Source organism: Grammomys surdaster, unplaced genomic scaffold, assembly GCF_004785775.1.
Source record: "Grammomys surdaster isolate TR1022 unplaced genomic scaffold, NIH_TR_1.0 142, whole genome shotgun sequence".
NCBI lineage: Eukaryota > Metazoa > Chordata > Mammalia > Rodentia > Muridae > Grammomys > Grammomys surdaster.
The window spans coordinates 3,021,614-3,047,402 of record NW_021604600.1 but is presented as its reverse complement, the minus strand read 5'-3'; the positions used below and the strand labels follow the sequence as shown (position 1 = coordinate 3,047,402).

General features: G+C 46.3%; 2 protein-coding genes across 5 annotated transcripts in view; both read left to right on the top strand.

The window, feature by feature from the left end:
* Positions 1 to 13,962, top strand: part of Gga2 (golgi associated, gamma adaptin ear containing, ARF binding protein 2) — a 31,215-nt gene extending 17,253 nt beyond the window's left edge. For all 3 annotated transcript variants that reach the window (XM_028764162.1, XM_028764163.1, XM_028764164.1), the window contains exons 9-17: positions 2,917 to 2,998; positions 3,908 to 4,033; positions 4,952 to 5,041; positions 5,326 to 5,354; positions 5,689 to 5,822; positions 7,574 to 7,731; positions 11,010 to 11,179; positions 12,239 to 12,349; positions 12,925 to 13,962. In XM_028764162.1, the coding sequence (XP_028619995.1) occupies positions 2,917 to 2,998; positions 3,908 to 4,033; positions 4,952 to 5,041; positions 5,326 to 5,354; positions 5,689 to 5,822; positions 7,574 to 7,731; positions 11,010 to 11,179; positions 12,239 to 12,349; positions 12,925 to 13,035 (1,011 nt within the window). In that variant the 3' untranslated portion in view covers positions 13,036 to 13,962. The remainder of the gene's footprint in view (positions 1 to 2,916; positions 2,999 to 3,907; positions 4,034 to 4,951; positions 5,042 to 5,325; positions 5,355 to 5,688; positions 5,823 to 7,573; positions 7,732 to 11,009; positions 11,180 to 12,238; positions 12,350 to 12,924) is intronic.
* Positions 13,963 to 20,631: 6,669 nt separating this feature from the next.
* Cog7 (component of oligomeric golgi complex 7) overlaps positions 20,632 to 25,789 on the top strand; it is a 58,535-nt gene continuing 53,377 nt past the window's right edge. For both annotated transcript variants that reach the window (XM_028764221.1, XM_028764222.1), the window contains exons 1-3: positions 20,632 to 20,878; positions 24,569 to 24,717; positions 24,948 to 25,064. In XM_028764221.1, the coding sequence (XP_028620054.1) occupies positions 20,710 to 20,878; positions 24,569 to 24,717; positions 24,948 to 25,064 (435 nt within the window). In that variant the 5' untranslated portion in view covers positions 20,632 to 20,709. The remainder of the gene's footprint in view (positions 20,879 to 24,568; positions 24,718 to 24,947; positions 25,065 to 25,789) is intronic.

The window sequence follows — 25,789 nt, the reverse complement described above, 5'->3', positions numbered from 1 at the left end:
TCCCTCCCCCACCAGCCAGTGATTCATTATTTATCTTTTATTCTCTAAGTAGAATGGCACTTTCTACCCTCTTAGTTTTGTTTGAATTAATTTTTAGTTTAGCATACATAGTGATGGATAGTCTTTTGAGTGGATACACCACAATATGTATGCACGTTATCGATTGATGACTATTTGGGTGGTTTTGGACCATGATGATTATGAATTAATCTGCTATGTAAAGAGTGTTCAGAATTTTGAATGACCCTCTGCCGACATTTTTCTTGAGCTGTCCAGGAGTGGGACTGCTAAGTGAATGAACAGTTAACTTGTCACGAAGCTGCTAGAGCGTTTTCTTAAGTGCTTGTGCCACTTCACAGTCCCCATGGTGGTAGGTAATTCCACTTCCTTTCTGCTCAGATAAGTGTTTCTTTTTTATAACACCCCTAGATGGTTTAGATTGTAATGGTAATTATCACCAGTAGCTAATTTCTAGAGCACTGCCATCTCCACTACAGGAAATGCTGTGTTTGCATTGAGCAAGGTTTATTATTTAATACTTTGTAAAGCTGTATTGTGGTGTCCACAGAGGCCAGGAGAAGGTGTTGGATCCCCTGGAGCTTCAGTTACTGATAGGTTGTGAGCTGCCTGACATGGGTTTTAAAGTAGCCGTACCATTTTACAGCCTCACAAGCAACATGCAAGGACTCTCTTTCTGTCCCTTCTGTCCCTGCTGCTGTCATTTACTGTCACCAGTCTCTTTTGTGACTACCATCCTGGCTGTTGCATGTGTCTCCTGTGACTGTTTCTTTGATGGCCTGTGTTTCACATTCTTCCATGTGCTTATTGGTCACTTTTGTTGCTTCTGTAGAGGATGTCTGCCTAAAGCGTTTGCCCATTCCCTGGGTTGTCTTAAGTTTATTTGTTTTGATTTTCTTTGGTTTTGAGACAGGCTGGCTGGTCTGGAACTTAGAATGCAGACAAGGTGTCATACTCACCTACTCCTATCTCCTGAGTGCTGGGATTAAAGCCACTACACCTGGCGTTAGGCTAGTGGTCCTCAACCTTCCTAATGCTGGGACCCTGTATTACAGTTCCTCATGTTGTGGTGACCCCCAACCATAAAATTATTTTTGTTGCTTCTTCATAACTGTATTTTTGCTACTGTCATGAATCGTGTATAAATATATGTATGTAAATAAACATACATATAAAACCTGATAGGTGACCCCCGTGAAAGCGCTGTTTGACCCCCAAAAGGGTCCCAGCCCCAGGTTGAAAACCCCTGCTTATAGAGTTTTTTGTATGTATTCCAGACCCAAGTTTCTTTTCAGACTACACACTTCAATCTTGGGCTATCTTTCTCTTGGTTAGATAACTTCTTTTGAGGCACAAAATTTGTAGGCTTATCCATGTGTGTTCTTGTGTGTGCAGGTACACATGTGTGCATGTTTGTGGGGGTCAGGGGTCAACTTTAGGAGTTATTCCTCTGTTGCCACCTACCTTGATTTCTTGAGACATGAGATGTTCTCTCTCTCTCTCTCTCTCTCTCTCTCTCTCTCTCTCTTTCTCTCTGTCTCTCTTTTTTAAGATTTTGTTTTTTATATATGATGAGTATACTGTAGCTATCTTCAGATATACCAGAAGAGGGCATCAGATCCGATTACAGATGGTTGTGAGCCACCATGTGGTTGCTGGGAATTGAACTCAGGCCCTCTGGAAGAGCAGTCAGTGTACTTAACCACTGAGCCATCTCTCCAGTCCCGAGACGTTCTCTTATTGGCCTGGAGCTTAGAAAGTCCCCCAGGTTGGCTGGCCAGTGTGCTCTGGGGGCCTCCTGTCTCCACCTTCCAAAACAGAGAGTACAGACAAAGTGCCTTTTCTTCATGGACTTCGGTTCTGTTTTTTTTTTTTTTTTTGTTTTGTTTTGGTTTGGTTTGGTTTGGTTTTTTTTTTTTTTTTTGGTTTTTCGAGACAGGGTTTCTCTGTATAGCCTTGGCTGTCCTGGAACTCACTCAGTAGACCAGGTTGACCTTGAACTCAGAAATCCACCTGTCTCTGCCTTCCAAGTGCTGGGATTAAAGGTGTGTGCCACTACTGCCCGGCCTGGTTTGTTTTTGTTTGTTTTTATTAGACACATTTTTGGCTTTTTTACATGGGTTCTGGGGACCAAACTCAGGTCTTGTGAGACTTTATTGCATGGACTGTCTTCCCAGTGGGTTTTTGTTGTTGATGTTGTTGTTTGCTCTTTTGAGATGGGCTTTCTAATTTCCTTGAAATCCAGTGTGTGTCTTGTCCTATAGAGGACACCACCAGCTGGCAGTTGAGTCAGGAAAGGGCCCGGACAGTGAAGCAGGTAGCAGGCAGAGAGGTGGCTGGAGGGAGGGAGTTTGCTGAGGGAGGGGCTGTTCAGAGCCTCTCCTCTTCCCAGTGTGAAGAAAATGGCTTTGGGGTGCAAGGGGTCTGTGGAGTAGAACAGGATCCTGTGGAGAATATCAGGCAAGTGTTGTAAGGAGATTGAGCCATCAGCACAGTTGGGACAGGAAATTTTCTGCAGGGTATTGGTGACAAAGTAGGGAAGTTCTTCCATGCTTATAGGTGTTGCAGCTGAAACAGGAAGGGACCACATGCTGAGATAGAGGCCTGCATCAGTATTCCTGATTAACCCAAATGTTGTCTGTCTGTTTCTCTCTGTCTCTCTCTTTGTGTGTGTGTGTGTGTGTGTGTGTGTGTTGAACTTGGAGCCCATGCATGAGAAGCAAGAGCTTTACTGAGCTATAGCCCCAGCCTTGATTCTGTCATGTTACCTCAGGACTGTAGTCACGGATGTGACACAGCCAAAGGAAGACACCTACACTCTGAGGCGGCTGATGGAGATGTGTGAGGATTTGGGTGAGGCCTGCGTGTGAGGATGTGAACAAGGCTCTGTTTTCCCAGGTTGTGTATGAAAGATGTGAGAAGCTGCGGCCCACCCTGTTCCGGCTTGCAAGCGACACCACTGATGATGACGACGCACTGGGTAACAGCTCTGTTTCTCTGCGTGTAGCTTCACCCTAAGTGTAAAACAGATGTGGCCATGCTGCTGGGGGGCCCTAGACAAGACAGAGTTTGGTATGGGCTGATGGCTTACATCACTGAAGTCTCTGAGTTTGAGTAGCAAATGTGAAGATCAGAAGCCTGTAGACATGTACAAGCGACATTATGTGACCTTCTTGGAAGACCAGGAAACAGTGTCCGGCTTTCTTTTTTCCCCTCCCCCCCTCCCCCCCTCCCTCCCTCCCTCCCTCCCTCCCTCCCTCCCTTCCTTCCTTCCTTCCTGTTTTTTTCATGAAAAACAGGTCCCTGACTTGTAAGTTTCTCTGAATATGTTTTGCTGGTTGTGTTCTCTTGTGGTGAGGTTTTTCTGTTACTGATATTGCAATTGATAGATAACTCAGGTATAATTGAGGGACTGAGACTATATTATAGCCATATGTGGTTATTTATTATCCATTATGCTTCAGTTAGGGTGCCAAAATTTCATTAGAAATACCAGATCTATATTTGCAGACCTACGGTAAAGTGTACAGGCTATGAAGCTGATTTGTGTACCCATTCTCCAGATACGGGAAGCTTTCAATAACTGTATCAGGAGGCAAGGAATTTTTGTAATACTGATATCCACATAAACCTGTCTCAATTAAAAGTATCCTCCATAATTCCTCACTGAAAAGAACAGTGTTGGAGTGTTAACTGCTGCCAGTTAACTGTGTGGACAGTGGGACATCGAGCTAAAGCTAAGCCATGGAGTCTGGTAGGAAGCTGGTCACATGACTAGGGTCTGGGCTGCTGAGTGTGCCATGTGGAGTAACTATGAAAAGACAAAGGCTGCTACACTGAGGAGTTCTGAATATGCTGGTTTATTTATTCATTTATTTTTTTCCCTCAGCGGAGATTCTTCAAGCAAATGACCTTCTCACGCAGGGGGTTCTGCTGTACAAACAGGTAGTGGAGGGCCGAGTCAATGCTGGGAATGCAGTACCCGCCGCAGTGGGAGCCATTCCTGCCCCCAGAGGTGTGTGCTAAAAGCCTTCTGTGTGGGGCAGAATGCAAGTCACAAGAATGAGAGAGAGCTTGCCTCTGTCCTCTTTTCTGTAGAAATAGGTTGCAGGTAACAGTCCCATGCCACAGGAGCCGCCACACACCCATGGCAGGTTAGATCCCCACTGTGGCAGCACATGTAAGCAGAAGGCTGGATTGTGCCAGGTTTCATCCCTTTCAGGTGCTCCTAGGAGCCTGAGACCAAGAGAGTAGTCAGTGGTTCAGTAGCAGATGTTTGCCCAGCATGCACAAGGCCCAAGATTACATCTCAACACGGCCCCCCAAAGCAGTTTGTTGTTGTTGTTTTTGTTTTTTTAAATTGCATGCTCTTTGGTCTCTGACCTATATATACCTTCTAAGTCAGGATTGCTTGGAGCTCTGCCTGAGAATCTCTGAGTACTGTATATGAATTTGATCAGAAACCCATGAAAGTGTCTCTAAGCTGAAGAAGTAGCCTGAGCCAGCTACTTCCCCGGGGTGATGAGAGGGGCCAGGGCAGAAGGAATTCCTCAGTAACTAGGTGGGGGCTATGAGTCCTTTGGCCACCTAACGTGGGCTTATGGCTGACTGTTTCCCAGCACCCAGCTAAGGCAGAAGGTTGTTGGTGAGAGGCATGGTGACTTCTGGGAGGAGGATATCAGTAAGGATTAAATGGAGACATTGCTTTTCATGTTTGGATCTTTTTTTTTTTTTTTTTTTTGGTTTTTGGTTTTTGGTTTTTCGAGACAGGGTTTCTCTGTGTAGCCCTGGCTGTCCTGGAACTCACTCTGTAGACCAGGCTGGCCTCGAACTCAGAAATCCGCCTGCCTCTGCCTCCCAAGTGCTGGGATTAAAGGCGTGCGCCACCACCGCCCAGCCATGTTTGGATCTTTTAACCCTATCTGTTTAATAGTATTCCCGAATCCAGAACCCTGTGGGAGGAACTGCCCCCTTATTGACCTGGAGACGCCATCTTTGCTTCATCAGGACCTGGCAGCCTTAGGTAAGAGAGGATGTTATTTAAGCACAGAATGGCACCAAGTAGAGAGATGAGTAGGTTTGTTTCCCTCAGGCCGCACAGGCCTACTCTTGGTGGGGGAGGGTGGGAGTACTCTGGCATATCAGGCAATATGGATAAGTTTCTTTGGGTTCATGGATTGGCTTTGAGCAGGTCCCTGGTCTAGGCTTTGTAGATGCGTCAGAATGGGTGGGCATGCCATCTAGCCCCATCGACTGTCTGGTGCTGTAATGATGATGTTTCTTTCCCACTTTGCTTCTTTCCCATAGGGATCAATGATGCTCCCACTAGGAACCAGGTAGGAAAGCTCTTCCTGGAGTGAGGAGTTATGGGAAGAGTCACTCACAATCTTACCCTGGTGGCACTGCTGCTTGCCCAGAGAGCTATCACTACTGCACCATTCTTTGGGATTCTCAGCTCATCATATGGGGTTGGCTCCAGAGCGTTTCATCTGTCCTACTTGGTTTAGTTCTTACTTTCTGGAAGGGCATCTCTCTGTCTTCCACTCTAACTCTTTCATTGTACTGGTTTCTGCTTTCTAAAGGTCTGTGTGTGTGTGTGTGTGTGTGTGTGTGTGTGTCTTCTGTTCTGCCCTTTCTCCTGCCACAAAAGACATGGTTTTGTTTTGGCAGGTTGTTATTCCAACTTGCTGTAAGGACAAGAAGCAGCCGGGTGCCATCACACTCCTGGGAGGTGGAATCCAGAGTCTTTCTGCAGACCGGAACTTGCTGGATCTCTTCTCGCCACAGCCATCTCCAGGACCACTGTGAGTGTTCTGGGCCAATGGCTTCTGTCTGCAGCTTCTCCATCCCCTCCTGCTGAAGGGCATACTCTTTGTATTACAACTACACAGTGCTGATTCCCCTTGGCTGTCTCCTAACTCAGGTAGAAATTGGTGAAAGATGATTTGTGTGTGTGTGTGTGTGTATGTGTGTGGGTAGGTATACACATGCCATGGTAAGCATGCAGGGGTCACAGGATAATTTTTTTGAGGTGCTTCTGTCTTGCCTTTATGTGGGTTCCAGAGGTTGAACGCAGCTGGCCAGGTTTTGCAGCAGTTATCTTTCCGTGCACTGACCCGTCTTGCTGGCCTACTTTATTTTGTGAGACAGTCTTCTGTCTAAGTTGGCTTCAAACCCTTTAGAAGCCAAGGATGACCTTGAACTTCTGGCCCCTACCTCTAAGTGCAGTGATCACAGCTGTGTCCCATATGCCGTCCCATGGCTGGCTGATGTCATTATAGTGCTTGTTTCTCTTTCCTGACTGCTGGGTTTGAAAATTACGTCAAACTAGAGAAAAGAGTGTAGGTCCTAAATACCATTCCCTAAAAACAGGTAGAAAGTCCTTCTTTCTTTTCAAAGAGGATTTCTTTTTACCTTTGATTCCAGTTCTTTCTCCTTCTCCCCTTTTGCCCCCAGATAAGTGTCTCACTGTAGTGCAGACCACCCTAGAAGTCTTCCTTCTCCAGCCTGTTGAGTGCTGGGGGGACAAGCACATGCCTTTACGCATGCCTTTGCTTTTGTCATACATGTGATGATACATCAGTGTAGTTTATTTTTATGAAGCTACATTCCATCATGACCTTTTCCTTTCTCTTTTTTTAAGATTCATTTTTATTCGTATGTGTGTTTCTGTGTATATGCATGCCACATGCACTCGAGTGCCTTTGGAGGCAAGAAAGAGGGTGTTGGATCCCCTGAAGCTAGAGTTACAAGGGGTTTAAACTGCCCAGTGTTGGTACTGGGAATCAAACTTGGGCCCTCATATGTGCTCTAATTCATCTCTCCAGCACACCCCCTCTCCCACCCCCAGTCTCACTGTGCAGTCCTTGAATTTATAGAGATCCACCTATCTCTGATTGCTGAGTGCTGGGATTAAAGGTGTTAACCACTAGGCCCAGTCACACTTTCTTTAAAAAAAAAAAAAAAAAAGTGTATCTGTATTCCAGTTCCAGAAGAGAGCATCCAACCCCTTGTTGGAATTCCAGGTGGCTTTTGAGCTACTTGACAGGGGTGCTAAGAAACTCATGTCCTCTGTAAGAACAGCAAGCAAGCGCTTTGGACCACTGAGCTAGCGTTCCAGCACCTTAAAGTTTTTTTTTACTACATTTATTTACTTAGTGTTTGAGTGTGCATGTGTGAGTACATGTGTGTCCACAGGCACCCACTTCATGCATGTGGAGGTTAAAGGACAACAAGGGAGTCAGTTCTGTGCATAGTGTAGGGCCAAAAGCAGGTTGTCAGGCGTGGCCCCAGCTGCCTCTTCCTGAGCCTTCTCTCAGTCCTCACAGAACTGGTTTCGTGTCCCATCACATCTTTGAGACATTTTTATGTGAGTTTATGTGTAAGTGCACCTCATTCTCTCTCACAGTTTCATTATGGTTTGAATGGCTATAGTTAATCATTTTCCTCTTGTGGGGGTGGGCATCTTTGCATTCATATTTTGTTGTAATTTGGAAAAACCAAAAACAAAAACTGAAGTTTTTGTTAGTCATTGATCATTTTTACTTCTTTGTAGGAATTACGTTCCACAAAAAACCATCCCCAAGGAGGTGCCACCAGGTACCAAGGCCTCTCCAGGTTGGTCCTGGGAGGCTGGGCCATTGGCTTCTTCCACAGCCTCACAGAATACACCTCTGGCAAACGTGTTTGTCCCTTTGGAGTCTGTGAAACCCAGTAAGTAGTTTGTACTCCTTCTTCTTTGTTAGACCTCTAACCTCCACGCTCATAGGTGTAGTCGTTAGATTGAGGTAGTCAGTGGAAGGCTGGAGGAGAGGGGAGGACAGTGGTTTGGGTTTTTAGCTGATATTTTTCTTAGTCTTCTCTGTATTAGGATTGTGATCTGTGAGGGATATTGGAAGGTAGAGTTTAATGAGGAGGCTGGAATCTACTTAGGGACATGGTGTTCGTTCATCTGGATTCAGGGAGTGGAGGCTTAGTGTGACTGGATGTGACTGACAAAAGGTCAGTGAGAACTGAAGGGAGAATTTAGCTAATGCTGCTGCTTCTCTGTGGATTCTCATAGCAGAAAAGTGCGTTTTGCCTCAGGTACAGAGGAAAGGAGACCAGAGGCTCTGCCAGCTAAGGCCATATGCTGTGGTCTACATGGTAGTGTGTGCTGGTGAAAGCAGCCCAGAGCACCAGGGCTCTGCTCTTCTACGGCCCAGAGTCTTGTGTGGAGGCAAGGTGTGGGGAGCTGGAGTTTAGGGGGCCCTGGAGGCCAGGCAGCGTTGTTTAAATGTACTTGGTAATAGCAGGCACTCTGCTCATTTTGTTTTATTAATTTTGATTGAAATAATATCACATGTCCAGTGTTAATTTCTTGGTTGTGATAATTATACCACAGCTATGTAGTGTGTTGACATTTGGGAAGGTGGGTAATGAACTTACAAGAATCATTTGGTTTGCTTTGTAACTGTTCATTAATGTTAAATAATTACAATTCAAGATTAAGCATACGGGTAAAAGCAACAATCACATACTAAGTGTAGAACAGACAAGTTAAAGCAGGAGGGTAACATGCAGCTTTACCAGCTGGCTAGAGGCAGGCATTCTGCTGAGGTCTTTTATGTTGTGGTTCTGGGTATCAACCCTGAGACCTTGCACGGTCTAGGTAAGCACTCTACTATTGAACTGTATCCCTTCCTCCCTATTCTCCATCCCTCCTCCTACCCCTTCCTTTTGATTTGCAAGACAGTCTTATCTATTCCATTCTGGCCTAGAACTAACTACATAACCAAAAATGGTCTCTCTTTCTTTTTTTAATGTTTTTTTATTTTATTTTATATTTTATTTATATGCGTACACTATAGCTATCTCCAGACACACCAGAAGAGGACATCAGATCCCATTCATTACAAATGGTTGTGAGCTGGGCAGTGGTGGCGCATGCCTTCAGAGGCAGGAGGATTTCTGAGTTCGAGGCCAGCCTGGTCTACAGAGTGAGTTCCAGGACAGCCAGGGCTACACAGAGAAACCGTGTCTCGAAAAACCAACCAACCAACCAAACAAACAAATGGTTGTGAGCCTCCATGTGGTTGCTGAGAATTGAACTCAGGACCTCTGGAAGAGCAGCCAGTGCTCTTGACAGCTGGCCCATCTTTCCAGCCCACCAAAAATGATCTTAACCTTCAGATTTTCCTGGTTCTGTGAATTACAGGTGTATGCCACTACACCCAGTTTATGTGGTGTTAGGAACCAGACCCAGCACCTCTAGTGTGCTAGCCTGGTACCTACTGAGATTCATCTCTAGTCCTTTTATTTTCTGTTTTGAGACAGGGTCTGTCTATATACTTCTGGCTGGCCTGGAATTTCCTGTGTAGAGCAGGCTGTACTTGAACTCACAGAACTAACCTGCGTTTGCCTCCCTAAAGAATCTCTACAGTGTTAGGATTAATGGTGTTAATGGTCCCAGCTTGTGTGTGTGCATGTGTGTGTGTGTGTGTGTATGCCTGGTGCCCACAGAGGTCAAAGGAGGGTATCACACTCCCTAAAACTGTAGAGACCCTTGGGAACCACCATGTAGGTGCTGGGAATCAAACAGGTTCTTGAAAGAGTAACCAGTGCTCTTTACTACTAAGCTATCTCTAGCCCCTATAATCCCTTTTAAAAAAGATTTGTGTATGTATATGTGTCTGTGCAAGTGTATGGACCATCTGTGTGCTCAGTGTGTGTCACTTGTATGCATTCAGGGAGACCAGAAGAGGGTGTTGAGAGTTTTCTATCACTCTGAGGAAGGGTCTCTCCCTGAACTTGGGGCTCATGTTTTCTCAGTAGACTCCAGCAATCCTCCTGTCTCTGACATTTTTCCGCGTCAAGGTCAGCTCTGAACTCACCATGTAGTTGAGGATGGCTTTCATTTCTGATCCTCCTGACTCTGCCTCTGAAGTACTGGGATCACAGGCTTGTGCCTTCCTGTCAGGCACAAGGGCTCATGTATTTCCTTCTCAAATTACTGTTAGTATCATTTCATGGGGAAGTCAGAACCATCTTCCTGGGCCCCCGACATACATCGGCATCTTCATCACACAATAAAGTACGGGGAGGATGTGTGTCCTGGTCACTGCTCTACTCCTGTGAGGAGACACCATGTCCAGAAGTCAGCTTCTCACAGGGCTTCCTCACAGTGTCAGAGTGATCCATCCTGGGATCATCACGGCAGGAAGCATGCTGGAAGGCAGGCAGGCAGGCATGGTGCTGGAGCAGTAGCTGAGCACTCACATTTGATCTGCAGGTAGGCAGAGAGAGCACAGACTGGGCCTGGCATGAGGTTTTGAAACCTCAAAGCCTACCCCTGACATACCTTCTCCAACAAGGTCACACTTCCTGATTCTTTCCAAATAGTTTCACTGATTTAGGACTAAGCATTCAAACATATGAGACTATGGGTCCATTCTCATTCAGACTGCTATAATGTGGCTGTGTGTATATGGTCATATGAAAGAGATCAGAACAAAACAGTGTTTGTATTGCTTGTTTCCAGTGTAAGTGTTGCCGGTGTGTGTGTGTGTGTGTGTGTGTGTGTGTGTTTGTTTGTTTGTTTGAGGCAGGGTCTTACTATGTAGGCCAGGCTAGCTTAGAACTCAGAGGTCTGCCTGCTTCTTCCTCCTGAGGGCTGGGTTAAAAGGTATGGTCCACTATGGCTGACTTTATATTTGTTGTTGGTGGTGGGTTTTTTGTTTGTTTGTTTTTAAAATTTTATTTTTTGGGATATTCCGTGCTATCTATAGTGTTCGAACATCGAACATAACTTTAGTCACGATCACATACAATGACCCTTTCCTAAGCTGGGTAGTGGGATGAGGATGGGTGGGTGGTCGTAAGGAGTCGTTTTGGATTACAGGAGTCCAGTGCAGATTTGGGGTCATGGTGCAGATGGCGTGGTGGAGAGATGGGAGGCAGCAGCGATGGTATCGAGTGTGAACGCTGACCCTTGTTGTCTTCCTGTCTGCCAGGCAGCCTGCCGCCCATCATCGTGTATGACCGGAACGGCTTCCGAATTCTGCTGCACTTCTCCCAGACTGGGGCCCCTGGCCACCCGGATGTACAGGTGTTGCTGTTGACCATGATGAGCACTGCCACCCAGCCTGTCTGGGATGTCATGTTTCAGGTGGCTGTCCCAAAGGTGAGTCATCTGCTGCTGGCCAGCTCTGACCTTTTCCCCAGTGACTCGTTTCTGCACACTTGCCGAGACATTGTTAGTTAGGTGTAAGAGACAGATGAGGCAGACCCTTCACTCAGACTGGCTAAACATAAAACTGTGGATTTCAGCAGCTTACTTACCTGGGTATTCCTGTATATTTGATGTCAGGTAAGGATCTACCCAGGTAAGTTTTTAAGTTAATTCCTTAAAAATCTTGTTTGTGAGTTTTTTGTTTAGTTTTTGTTTTTGAGACAGGATCTCATATGTAGCCCTAGCTGGCCTGGAACTCATTATGTAGACCAAGCTATTCTCCAATTCACAAAGATCTGCCTGCCTCTGCCTCCCACTTGCTGTGATTAAAGGTGTATACCACATGCCCCGCTGTGTTTTGTTTTTTGATACAGGGTCACACTGTGTAGGCTGGGCTGATCTGGAACTTGCTTTTTGCCAAACTTGACCTCAAACTCACTCTTCTTGTCTCCATCTCTTAAGTGCTGGGAGTATAGGTCTGTGTTATCACACCTCACCTAGAAGAAGATAGTTGGCTCTACTATTCTCTTTGGGCTGTCCTGGGCCCTATAAAGCACGAATGTGGCCACTAGTATCCAGGGCTGCATGGCCCTCTTTTTATTACTTAGGCTTAAAAGCAAGCAAGCAGGGACAGAAATAGATGTGTGTGTCCTCTAGCCCATGTGGTAGCCTGTCACTGCTTTACACCCTTCTCAAGCCAAGGCTTGATCTAAGTGTTGTGTCTAGGGGCATAGAGCTAGTAAGAGGCAGATTGAAAGCCCAGCCCTAGATTTTCTCTGGCATTTTATGCTGCTTCTCAGAGGCCAACTGGGGACCACAGTTTAAATATATTCCTGCGGGGAGAAGGAAAGGCTTCTGCAGGTCGTATAGCCACTCATAAGAGATGTGTTTGTGGGACCATAAGGGTATCCTGAGGTGATTTTCTTGAGGGAGATTAAGCTGCTGATGGCCTGAGTGTCCTTACTGAAGCAGTGGCTTTCTGGAGTAACATGTTGAATTTTCCCTCCATAGTCAATGCGCGTGAAGCTGCAGCCAGCATCCAGTTCCAAGCTCCCTGCATTCAGTCCTTTGATGCCTCCAGCTGTGATATCTCAGATGCTGTTGCTTGACAACCCACACAAAGTATGTTCCAGGGGTCTTCGGTAGCATGAAGTAGACCATGAATAGTACATTGAGGCTTTGCTGTCGAGTCTGGGGAGCACCAGCTTGATTTTGGGGTGGAACAGCCCTTACTTGGGCCCTGCTTTGCTTTGGGACTTGTTAGAAGATTTGTAATGGTCTGTCTCAGCTGGAAACCAAAGAAGAGACATGTGAACTCATATCTAAATTACCTTTTGGGACTGCAGAGGTGGGCAGGGCTTCCAGGATACATGCAAGGCTCTCTTTGTATTTGTAGTTCTAAAGAGACTAAGCCAGGGTATCCATGGCATTCCATTACTCTAGGTCTTCTTTTGGGGGAATTATGTAAACAAACTGAACCAAGTATAGTGGTGCAAGATAATACTAGCACTCCAGAGGAAGAGACAGGCCTGAATTACACAGCAAGTTCCAGGCCAGCCTAGGCCACACAGTAGACCCTGTCTCAAGAATAAGCTGTAAGCTGTTCCTTAGAGGGCCTTAGTAGACTTTTACTGTAAGCTTGACTCTCTGTTGTTCCTACCCACTGATTTAACATCTTAGCCTCTCTTCTGTCCCAGGAACCTATCCGGTTGCGATATAAGCTGACTTTCAACCAGGGTGGGCAGCCGTTCAGTGAAGTAGGAGAGGTGAAAGACTTTCCAGACCTGGCCGTCTTGAGCACTGCCTGACTTCTCAAGCAAGACTCTTCAGTCAAGCTTCGGCCAATGTTCTTTAACTGTCTAGTTGGGACTTGTTGTAATGTAGTGCAGAGTGCCAAGAGTTCTCTCCTGATGTTAGGCCTTGATTGCCAATCTATCTGTTGGAATCATGTATGTGCGGGTGCGTGTGTGTTACCTGGGTGCTGGGGAGGAGGGAGAGCTGGGCTTGGGATTTGGGCAGTGTGGGGGATGCTGACAACCTCTGAGATCATCTCTGCTGCACTCATACCTGCTTCTGCATGTTGGTTGAAACTGTTGCCCCTGCCTCGAGTTGGAGTTTTATAAGCCAAAGTTTTCTCCGTGTATTGTTAATCTTTTCATTCATCCACTCTGTGCCTTGTCAGCCTTTGAAAGTCTTAGTTGCTCCCAGGCTGCTATTCTCAGGGACCTTAGAAAGGGACCTGGTTGGTCTTGCGACAGAGTGTGTCTTCTGGGGCACACTCTTCCAAGAATGGCCCTGTCTTCATTTCTCATTAGCAAATGCTGCTTGCAGATGTTCAGTAAGACCTTCTAAATGGAATGTTTGTTTACTGGTTCAGGCAAGGGGCTTGCCATGAGACCAGGAGACTACACTTGGTGGGCCAATCATGTCCTTCACTACAGTGCCTTAGATTCTTCCTTCGACGGACCCTCTGAGGCCTTGCTCGGGCCTTGGGTTCTGTGGGTTGGGCAGCCTGTCTGGGCCCTTACTCAGGACCCACAATGTCATCTTCATTCTTTCTGTTCACAAACATCTCAGAGCTCTTTCATTGTGACCCTGTGTTTGTTGTTGTAAATCACAGCTAAGGGGCCAGCCCTGTGGCCCTCACAGTCCAAGGTGGGGAGCTGTGATGCAGGTAGAGAGCCATGTGGTGACTAAGTACAGAACATCATTGAATAAATACTGTGTCCAAATCTGCCTGGTGTTGAGTCCATAGGGGATGCGTTTAGAGATGACAGGCTAGAAGGGAATGGTCTTCTGTCAACAGGTGAGGACATGATGAAGAACAATGTCCTGACCAGCTGAGGGAGCTGGAGGAGAGGGGTGGGTGTTTGCCTCAAGTGTTCCCAGAAAGGGAAACCCAAGTTAATTGTTGACCTATACTTCGAAAGCACCTACTGTGTGCTGGGTACTTTGGCATGCATGCATCTGCAAGTTCTGCTTGGGTGTGTCTGGGAGAAGGAACTCAGGTCTGAAATGGGTGGTGAGGGTTGGAAAGTCCTGGCAGCCTGTCTTGTGGGTTCTGCCTCAGAAACTGGAGGGCTGTCTCTGGATTATGACATGTTCATCTAGTTGGAAGTCCAACACAATTTTCTTTGGGTGGATAGTAATAGCCCAGAATATTTGATAATTTCAGTAGATTTTAGGATTTTCTTATGGTTGCTGTTTTTGTTTGTTTTGTTTTTGAGACAGTTACTGTAGCCCTGGCTGGCCTGGAATTCACCATGTAGACCAGGCTGGCCTCATATTCACTGATCCACTGCCTCTGCCTTCTAAATGCTGGGATTATAAAGGCCTGCACCACAATGACTGACTTTTTAAAAAATGGGTCTCATGTAGCCCAAGCTGACCTCAAACTCACTGTGGAAACTTTAAGAGAGTGACCTTGAACTTCTGATTTTACTGCCTCCAACTCGCGTATACCAACTCCTGACAAGATGGAACCCAGGGCCTGTGCATGCTAGGCAAATACTCGTCCAACAAAGCTCCATTCCCAGCCCTGGTTTTTTTTGTTGTTGTTATTGTGTTTAAGTTAAGAGTCTCAAGCTATAGTCCAGCCTGACCCAGAACTCAAACACCATGTTCAACGATAGATGATATAATAGCCGAAATATACAGTCTACACACACGTGGAAACAAGCTAGAGCAACGCATCCAAAGTGTTTGCCTTTAAGTCCTCAGGAACATGCTCCTCACAGCCCTGTTCCCAGATGCAGCCTCAGTGGCACAGTTGCCAATGCATTGTCAGTCACAGGAGGGGAAGGGAAATGCCAAGACTCCCTGGAAACTTACCACAATGTCTGCCTTCACATCTTGTCCTGTGGGGTTATTTGGCCACATCTAGCTGCAAAGCACACTGGAAAAGTATGGATTTTGTGTGCAGTGCAGCACAGCATAAACTTGGGATCTAGTTACCATGGAAGGAGAGACTGGATAGCGTGGAACAAAATTAGCAAGCAGTCTTCCCTCTACTGTGGGAGAAACCTGCTTTCAAATTGTTGCTAGGGCTGGAGAGATGGATCAGGGGTTAAGAGCACTGACTGCTCTTCCAGAGGCCCTGAGTTCAATTCCCAGCAACCACATGGTGGCTCATAACCATCTGTAATGGGATACCTCTTCTGGGTTGTCTGAAGACAGTGGCAATGTACTCACATACATGAAATAAATCTTAAAAAAAAAAACTTGCTAAATGAAAATGCAGGTTATTTTTCTTTGTAGTTCTGGCCATCAAATTCATGGCTTTGTTAAGGTTACTACTGCTGTGGTAAAGCACCATGACCAAAACACCTTGGGGAGGAAAGGATTTATTGGCTTATACTTCCATATTACTGTTGATCATCTAAGGAAGGCAGGACAGGAACTCACACAGGGCAGAGACCTGGAGGCAGAAGCTGATGCAGAGGTCATGGGGGGCTGCTGCTTACTGGCTTGCTCAGCCTGCCTTATACAAGCCAGGGCCACCATCCTGGGGATAGTACCACCATAGTGGGCTGGACCCCTCTCCCCATTAATCACTATTTAAGAAAATGCCTACAGACATGCACATAGACTGATCTTACGGAGCCATTTCTTTAATGGCATTTCTTTAAGGGTCCCACCTCTTTGACACCACTTTAGCTGTGTCAAATTTACATAAAATTAACCAAGCTTTATCCTCATCCCTTGGCTCTAGCTTTAAACCAAACAATTCCCCCAGATATTTGTATATACACACAACTGGCCATGGTTGGGTCTTGGAATTACAGGTGGGTTTCTTTTCAACTTTATTTCCGTTTACTGAAATTTCTAAACCAAATAAAGCTTTATTTCTTCTGTTTAGTGCCACTGTTTTGACAGGTACTGAACATGATTCAGAATTAAAGTATAAAAGGTGAAAATTCAAAGTTCTGTGCAAGAGCGAGGACCTGAGTTCGATTCTTAGAACCTAGATAGAAGAGCTGAGTTTGGTGGCAAGCACCAGTAAAGAGAGCACAATTCCCAGTGCTTGCTAACCAGCCAGCCTGATGGAATAACTGGTGTGTATCAGGCCCTATGAGACCTGTCTGAAAAAGTAAGGTGGATGGCATCTGGGCACAGGAAGTTGGTCTCTGGCCTCCACAGGCACACATGTGCACACGCATGGAATAGAAATACCCTCATCTGCTTTCCAGAGCCACACTAGGATTGCTTAAGCAGACTGATGTGACACGAGATAGCTGGGGGAAGAGTAGGTACAGCTGCGACCATCAAGAGCAAAGGCTGGCCCATTCTCTTCCTTTACCTGCGCTATAAACCAGGTGCCTTTAGTTCCCTCTCCCCACTTGTTTGTAGGATCTGCCTGAGGATTACATTCAGTTCTCGTATTTCTCACATGTGCCCTCTTGAGCAAGCCACCCAATCTGTCTGCCTTAGCACTTCTTATGGAACACAGGTTGACTTTGAACTCCTGTTCCTCTTGCCTCCACCTCTCCAGTGCTGGGATATAGGTACCACCACAGCTGGTTCCTTATACTCTTAGTTGGTAACAATGTTTAAAATGTAGTTAAAGGCCACAAGTACTGGCACATGTCAAGCCTGGCTACCTGAGTTTGATTCCGGGAACACGTGGGAGAAGGAGAAAACTGACTCCCTCAAGTTATGACTTCGACACAGAGTCTCACTATATCTTGGCTGGCTTGGAGATTGTTATATAGACCAGGCTGACCTTAAATTCATAGTGATCCATCTGTCTTTGTCTCCTTAGTGCAAGCATTAAAGATGTGAGCCACTGTGTTCCACTCAGCAACCATTTTGACACGAGCATGTGTGGGACTTCCATATAAAGCTAGTTTGGGCAAACTGAACTTGTGTTAAACCAGGAGGCAACACTGGAGTGTCCCCCATCACTTGAAAACCAAGTATCTTGAACCTAAGCTGTCTGGCTCAGGATTACCTTGAACTTTTGGTTCTCTTGCTCTAGCTCCCAAGTGCTTGAATTAAGGATGTACACCACTATGTCTGGTTTATCCATGTCTGGATAATTGTTGGCTTGGGACCAGAAAGGTTAAGAGTATGCACTGCTCTTGCAGAGGACCCATTGTCTGGAGGCTAACAACAGCCCGTATCTCTGATTCCCTCTTCTGGCCTCTGCAAGTACCTACATTGATGTTCACAACTCATAAACATATACATACAAAATATTAAAATTAAATATTTTTTAAAAGTGTAGGGTTAGTGCCAGGACTAGGAAACAGACTGACATGTTTCTAAAGAGCAGCTGGCAACATGAACACATTTCCCTGGAGTGAGGGAAAGGGTTGGTGGGACCTGAGGGGTCTTTATGTCTGGAGGCTGTGGTTGAGGAGGAGGGTTTGTGGGTCACTATTTACTGGGGTTTCTCACTATTCTCCTCCCGGCTGCAGAGGGCATCTTTGCTGTGGGAGGGACACTGGGAATGACCCAGGCCCACCACTTATCAGCAGAGAAGATGCATTCCCTGCCTGAGGTTGTGTCAGGGTTCTGAGATACTAAGAGAGCCCTAATTGACCACATAGCCCTGGTTAACCTCAAGGCTTCATTCAGATGAGCACAGTATGGAGGAAATACTGGGTCAGATTTGAGAATGGTTTAAACTTGAAAGGTGTTCCCCTCTTAGTTTTCTTTACTGCTGCTGTGATAAAATATTGTAACCTGTGGAAATTTAAGGCAGAAAGGGTTTATTTTAGCTCATAGTTCAGTGTAACAAGTCAAAGCAGGAAGAGTTTGAAGCAGGGGGTCATGTTGTATCCATATTCAAGAAACAGCTAATAGCTGGGCTTTCTCCATTTTTAAGGTTCTAGTCCTTCCTCTGCCCAAGGAAGTGTCCTTCCCATGATGAACCTAGGTCTTTCTACTTTGATTAACATAATTAAGATAGTCCCTCACCCAGGCTTGGTGGCACATACCTTTAATCCCAGTACTCTGGATGTAGAGGCAGGCTGATCTCAGGGTTTTGAAGCCAGCCTGGTCTAAGAGATAATCCCTCATAGGCGTGCCCAGAGGCCCAACTTCTAAGTGATTTAAGATCCTGCCACCCTGACAGCACTAACCACCCCCACCCCACCCCCGCCCCCACAAGGATCAGCTGCAAGAATCAAAGCTTTGTGGATGTGGAATGCTGTAGAAAAGAAACAGTGTAACAGCAGGTGTGAGCACATGCTCTCCCAAGGACTCAGGTTTGGTTCCCAGCACCCATATTGGGCGGCTCACAGCTGCCTCTAACTCCAGTTCTAGGGGATCCAATGTCATCTTCTGGACGCTGGGTACATCCATTCATAAATGAGCAAACACCCGCAAAGATATGCATATATACACATAATTAAATCTTAAAAGAAAAAACCCAAAAAATAGCCTGGGCCTCAGTGACGCCAATGGACACACAGCACAGGGAAAATATACTCAAAAAATTAGCCAGGTAAACTAGAGACTAGGCTTTGTTCTAGAGATAAAGGTATATTTGATAATGATATTACGTTAATACTTAAGAAAGATAAAAGTTACAAGGGTACATAATATCAGAGCTCTGAAGAAGATGAAGTAAAAAAATGCAGCTGGGCAGAAAAGTGGGCAGTACAACAATACAAATTTCGTTGGTGGGTTTTTGTTTTCTGTTTTTTTGTTTGTTTGTTTTTTGAGACAGGGTCTCTCTACATAGCCCCTGGCTGTTCTGGAACTCACACTGAGGACCAGGCTAGCCTTGAATGCCCCTTGGCTTGCCTCTGCCTCCTGAGCATTGGGATTAAAGGTATGTGCCAACCACTGCACCTGGCTAACAGCAATGAGTTGGAAATGTAAAGTGTTTCAGAAATTGGTGGGACAACTCAGAAGATGATTAAGGACATATGTTTTGAAGAACATTAATAATTATCGTTACTAAAATACATGGGGCACTTACCCAGTGACTGCAGATATTTCATTTTTGCTGTTTGGTTTGGTATTGGTTGGTTTTTTTGAGACAAGGTCTTGCTATATAGGCCTGAATGATTTCAAACCCAAGGACTCTTCCTCTTTCTTCGTCCCCAGTGCTGGCATTACAGGCATGTATCACTACACTCAATTAGACATGTGTTTTTCCTCCTCCTCTGCTTCCTCTTATTTATATGGAATGTTCATATACATAGTGCTGGGCTTCATAAAGACAATCTCTCTAACTATACTATGCATTTTACCCATGTTCCCTTCTGCATAGCTTCCCTCTTTCCCACTGCACCTTCCATTTTTTTTTCTTCTTCTGGTGTCTCCCGTCTGCTTTCATGTCAGTTATTCTTTTAGATGTTTATAAAATCTGGATCCAAAAGTGAGAGAAAACATGGACTTTGTCTTCTGGCTTCTTTTGCTTATCATCTTTAGCTGTATCCATTTCCCACATCGTCCGTCATGTCCTTTTGTGTGCGCTGCATGCACATAGACCCTTCTCCATGACAGACCAATATTAAGGCCATAGCAAATCTCTGTATGTTTAGAGCAGTTTAAGTCATAATAAGTATGTTTTCCAGATACATGTAATTAAATTAGAAACCAACATTAGAACATGGTGTGGTGGCTTAGGCCAGAAATCCTAGCACTTGGGAGGTTTAATTTTGAAGCTTGCGCTTAAATTCCAGGATAGAAGGACTGACCCTGCCTTAAAAACAAACAACAACAACAAAACCCTTTACTTTGCAATACTAGACAAGAGCAAACAAAACTCAGAGGAAAAAAGGAAGGAAGAAACTAATTAATGCAAATGATGGGAAATAAATGGAAGAATTAAAGGAATAGTTGGCTTTTTGAAGATTATTGAAGATTACTGAAATTACACCTGAAAGAATTAGGGGATACCATTATCAAATCTATAGGAAGGTAAGAGAATTATGAAGGGTTGGAGAGACGGTCTAGGGGTTAATAGTCCTGGCTGCTCTTCCAGACGACCTGCGATCCACTTCCAGCAACCATAACCACATGTAACACCCCACTTGCAGGAGATCCTTCATTCTCATCTGGCCTCTGCCGGCAACAGACAGGCAAGTGGCTCACACACACACATACAGACAAAACACTCATCCATATAAAATAAAATTAAAAAACAAATCTCTGTATGCATTTAGTGAGGTTGGAAAAGTAGCAACATTACTCATACATACAGAGTTTATATCTCTCAGCTGCTCCCTTCTCAGACGCCAAGTTATTCTAGGTTAGAGGAAACACGAGTTTACTTAGTTTATTGCTCGACAAATATTAGCAGAAAAGGAATTGTCTTACCTGTTGGGACTGCGCGAAGCCCGTAGTCCCAACAGGAAGAGTCGCTATGGTAATGGTACTGACTTCCGGAAGAAGTACGGTGCGCGACGAGGGACATTCGGCCTCGGCGCGAGCGCGCTGACGGGGCGGCAAGTTGCAGGGACGGTGGGTTCTGACGGGAGCCCCGAAGGCGGTGTCCCTCGGAGCTAACCCGGAGGCCGCGCGCCATGGACTTCTCCAAGTTCCTGGCGGACGACTTCGACGTGAAGGACTGGATCAATGCGGCCTTCAGAGCCGGCCCCAAAGACGGGGCGGCGGGGAAGGCGGACGGCCACGCAGCCACCCTGGTGATGAAGCTGCAGCTGTTTATCCAGGAGGTGAACCATGCAGTGGAGGGTGAGCCACTCAGACGCCCACCTGACGGCCCCGGCACCCGACTGCAGGACCGGGCCCAGGGGCCAAGCCTCTCCTTTGGTGGGAAAGCGAACCCCGCAGTAGTCGGTCTGGGCTTTGGTGTTCACCTCTGACGATGCCCTAACATTTCATTTAAAACTTTAAAAAAGAAAAAAAGCTGGGTGTGGTGGCGACCGCCTGTAATTTCAGCACTGGGGAGGGTGGTGCTGGAGGATCAGGAATTCAAAGCCAGCTTCAGTTGCAAAGTGAGTTCAAGTCTAGCCTAGGCTATAGGATCGCCCTCACTGGCTTCGCTTGCCCTTTCCTCCTTTCTCCTCCTCCTCCTCCCTTCTTATTTACAGTCTTACTCTGTCGCCTAAATTTACCTCAGACTCATAGTAATTCTCCTTCTGCTTCAGCTTCCGTAATTCTGGCATTACAGATATGTGTCCCTCACCCAGCGCTCCCCCCCCCCAAACAAAACAAAAAAACAAGAACCACAACTCTTTGGGATTTGGAGTGATGCCTCGGCGGTTAAGGGCACACACTACTCTTGTAGAGGACCTGAGTTTAATTCCCAGCACCCATATCAAGTGGCTCACAACTACCTGTAACTCCAGTTCCATGGGATGCAATTGCCTCCTTGGGCGTGAACACTCACATGCACATACTGACACACAGACACACATGGGTGCATGTAATTAAGAAATCTTGAAAGAAGTCCTTTTGGAGGTTGTAGGTTAGATAGAATCTCATGTAGCCCATGCTGGCCTTGGATTTGCTGTGTGATGGAGGGTGACCTTAAACTCTTGATCTCCATGCCTTTGACTCTGAAGTTCTGGGAATATAGACATGTTCCATCATGCCTAGCATAATGAACCGCCTTTGAGAGCATTAAATAGTTAACTGGTCCTGGTCCATTATAATATATCTTTGTAACCTAAGGAAGATGGGCCATCCTGAATGAAGACTTAACTCTGTGAGAGAGAGAATATGGGCACGAGTCAGTGCCCCTCCTTGCTGCTTCACTGTGCTGAGGACACAGTGCCACACACATAGCCTGGGTTATCGTGCTGCAGCTTGGCTGCCAGGGTGTATTTTCCCTCAGTCTGCATGTGTGTGGGAGCAGTGAAAGAGTAGGTTAGTGGTTCTCAGTGGCTCCTGGGACCCACATCCTTGTGTTCAGAGGTGCTAGGGATACAGCCATTGGCCCTGTTCCACACCTACCAGATAAGAGGCTAGCTGATGCTAAAACATGCTCAGGTCTAAGAACACAGGGTTAACTGGAGACCTTGGTGTTCATGCCCCTACTCAGTTGCAGTGGGCTCTAAGTTCAGCAGCCAGGGCCATTTTGTATGTGTCCATCCTCATGGGCCTCCAGACTTGTCAAGCACCTGGGCTTTGTGTGTGATTCTGTTTTCATGTTCATCACTATGGCAGCCACAGCACCCAGGGAAAATGGCATTTACCTTATGAATTTCCAAAAGTTTACACATGTACTAAGGGAAAACATGAGACAGGTTGCTTTCACTGATAGCTCAGGCATGTCTGAATACCATGCCCTTGGTTCCACTTTGAAGAATCTTACCAGACTCAGAGCATACCAGACAGTCAGCTCTGGCTAGTTCCTAGTCTTTCATCTCCGATGCTCTGTGGATAGTTGAAATGTTCATTTGCAGCATCGCTGATGGTCCGTGGTCTGTAGAGACTGGTAGCAGCAACTTATTTAGGATGAACCCCTGTTAAAGATGCCTGCAATCCAGTTCATTGAAAAATTAAACCCATATTTCAAGGTCTCTTGACAAATATACCTTTTTTCTACCATTGAACACAGGATGATTTAAAGTAGCAGGGGATGTCTGATAAAACAGGTCAGTGAGATGACCTTGGCCAGGGCCATGTCCCCTGTAGGATGATGAATGACAGTGTGCTTCAGAAGTCAGCCATCAACATCAACCTGACCCAGGACTTATAGGACAGGCTACAAGAAAGAAAGAAGGACACAGGTGTGGTAGCAACGGGTGTGGAAGCATGTGCCTGTAATCCTAACCCTCAGGAAACCTTTTTTTTAAAGATAAAGTTTATTTGCTTCATGTATCTGAGTACACTGTAGCTGTCTTCAGACACATCAGAAGAGGGCATTGGATCCCATTACAGATGGTTGTGAGCCACCATGTGGTTGCTGGGGATTGAACTCAAAACCTCTGGAAGAGTAGTCAGTGCTCTTAACCACTGAGCCATCTCTCCAGCCCAGGAAGCTTTTTATAATTAAGAAAACTGAGTATATTCCTGAGAAGTTGGAATTAGAGGAAAAGCACCCCAGAAAAAGTCCAACAGAATAAAAATATGAAAACAAGAGAAGACCATGATAAGCAGATAGGAGCTAAACTCATGCAGTGCTTGACAGGTGCACTGCTGTGGAGCACTCCCACTGAGCACTCCCACTGAGCACTACTGCTGGGCACTGTCATGGAGCACTCCCACTGAGCACTGCCATGGAGCACTGCCATGGAGCACTCCCACTGAGCACTGCTGCTGGGCACTGTCATGGAGCACTCCCACTGAGCACTGCCAGGGAGCACTCCCACTGAGCACTGCTGCTAGGCACTGTCATGGAGCACTCCCACTGAGCACTGCCACGGAGCACTGCTGCTGGGCACTGTCATGGAGCATTCCCACTGAGCACTGCCACGGAGCACTGCTGCTGGGCACTCCCACTGAGCACTCCCACTGAACACTGCTGCTGGGCACTGTCATGGAGCACTCCCACTGAGTACTCCCACAGAGCACTGCCATGGAGCACTCTCACTGAACACTGCTGCTGGGCACTGCCTCGGAGCTATAGCCCTGGCTCTTAGATTTTGTTTGTTTTAATATTTATTTTTCTTTGTGTGTGTGTGCGCGCACGCACGTGTGCGTGTGCGTGTGCGTGTGTGTGTGTGTGATCATGGTGTACTCATACACGTGATCAGATGCACGCAGAGGCCAGGATGGGGTTTCAGATCCCTTGGAACTAGAGTTACAGGCCCCATTCAGGTTCTCTCCTCTGATAGAGCTGTAATCGTTCTTAGTCTTGGAGCCACCAGCCCCCAGTTCTTTTTTGTTGTTGTATGTTTGTTTGTTTGTTGTTTTTGATACATGGTTCCTTTGGGTAGCCCTGGCTGCCCTGGAACTCACTCTGTAGACCCAGGCTGGCCTCAAATCCAGAGATCCACTTGCCTCTGCCTCCCTAGTAATGGGACTAAAAGGCGTGTGCCACCACTGCCCAGCATAGGTCTTTGGTGTTTTTGAGACAAAGTCTTTCTATTGTAAGACAGGCCTGGAACTCCCTATATAACCTAAGATAGCATCACTTTCCCCCAGTAATCCTCCTGCCTCAGCTTCTTAAGGGTTGAAATTACAGGCACACAATGCCACACCTGTGTCCTTCATTCTTTTTGTTGATCTTGGGTTAGGTTGATGTTGGCTGCTTGTTTCTGAAGCACATGGTGTCCATCATTCTATATGGGACATGGTCTGGCTGAGGTCACCTCGCTGACCCCAGCTTTGCCACACGTTCCCTGGGAGTTTCTTAGAGCTGACTGGTAATGTTATAGGGACAATGGTCTGTGTTCCTGTGTGTAATGATTTCCTGTGCTCCAGCTCCAGCTTCCACTGCTTGCACACATTGTCGTTCTTGAATTTTTGCTGCAGAAACAAGTCTCCAGGCCCTTCAGAACATGCCCAAGGTGCTCCGTGACGTGGAAGCCCTGAAGCAGGAGGCGTCTTTTCTGAAAGAACAAATGATTCTTGTCAAAGAGGACATTAGAAAATTCGAGCAGGACACTTCACAGTCCATGCAGGTACTTGGGCTTCTGTCCTCGATGTGGGTCTTTCTGTTCCACAGATGATCTGACTCATGGGATTTAGAACTCAAAACTCTCCCGGAACTCAGGCTGTCTTTTCACCTAACTTATCTTCTCAGCCAATTAGTGGGGTGAAGGGTAAGGACACTCACAGAACACTGTTTCAGGCTGGTGAGGGCAGAGAAAAGGGGACTGTTGCTTAACTGTGCACGTGGCCGCTCTTTCAGGTACTGGTGGAGATTGACCAGGTGAAGTCCAGGATGCAGCTTGCTGCCGAATCTCTTCAGGAAGCTGACAAGTGGAGCACGCTGAGTGCTGATATTGAGGAGACCTTCAAAACTCAAGTATGTCCCTTTACAGGGCCACTGTGCCAGGCATCTACAGAGGAACTTGGGGTTTGGTGACAGTAGCAGCAGACAGAAGCATTGGGCTGTTTTAGGGGGAAGCCAGCCCTGAGCATATCCATCCTCCTAAGTTTGCCTCTTTTGCCTGCCTGAAGCCCAGGAGACATGCACAGGCAGAGAAGATGGGTTGAGTGTGACTTTGGCAAGTTACTTCACTTCTCAGGGGCTGCAAAAGTGGAAAATGGTAATAGCTTTGAAACCTGTTGCCAAGCATGCAGTGAAGTGATGTGGTTTGAAGAACTCCCAGAAAGCAAAAACAACTACAACCCCAACTGTCCAATCCCCTAACTTCTCTTCTGTAGACATTACCAGTTGTTCCTCCAGATGTCCCTCCACCTTACCCACAAACAGCACCATGCATGGTGTGAGTACCAGTCACCCCCTCTCACACTCTAGTCTCTCTCTCTCTCTCTCTCTCTCTGAAACTCCCTAGTAGCTGTGGCTGGCTCTGATGTCTTCCAAGTATTGGGGATTGATCTCTCTTTTCTTCTCTTCTCTTCTCTTCTCTTCTCTTCTCTTCTCTTCTCTTCTCTTCTCTTCTCTTCTCTTCTCTTCTCCTTTCCTTTCCCTTCCTTCCTTCCTTTCTTTCTTTTTTCTTTCTTTCCCTCCTTCCCTCCCTCCCTTCCTTCTTCCCTCCCTTTTTCTCTTTCTTTCTCTCTCTCTCT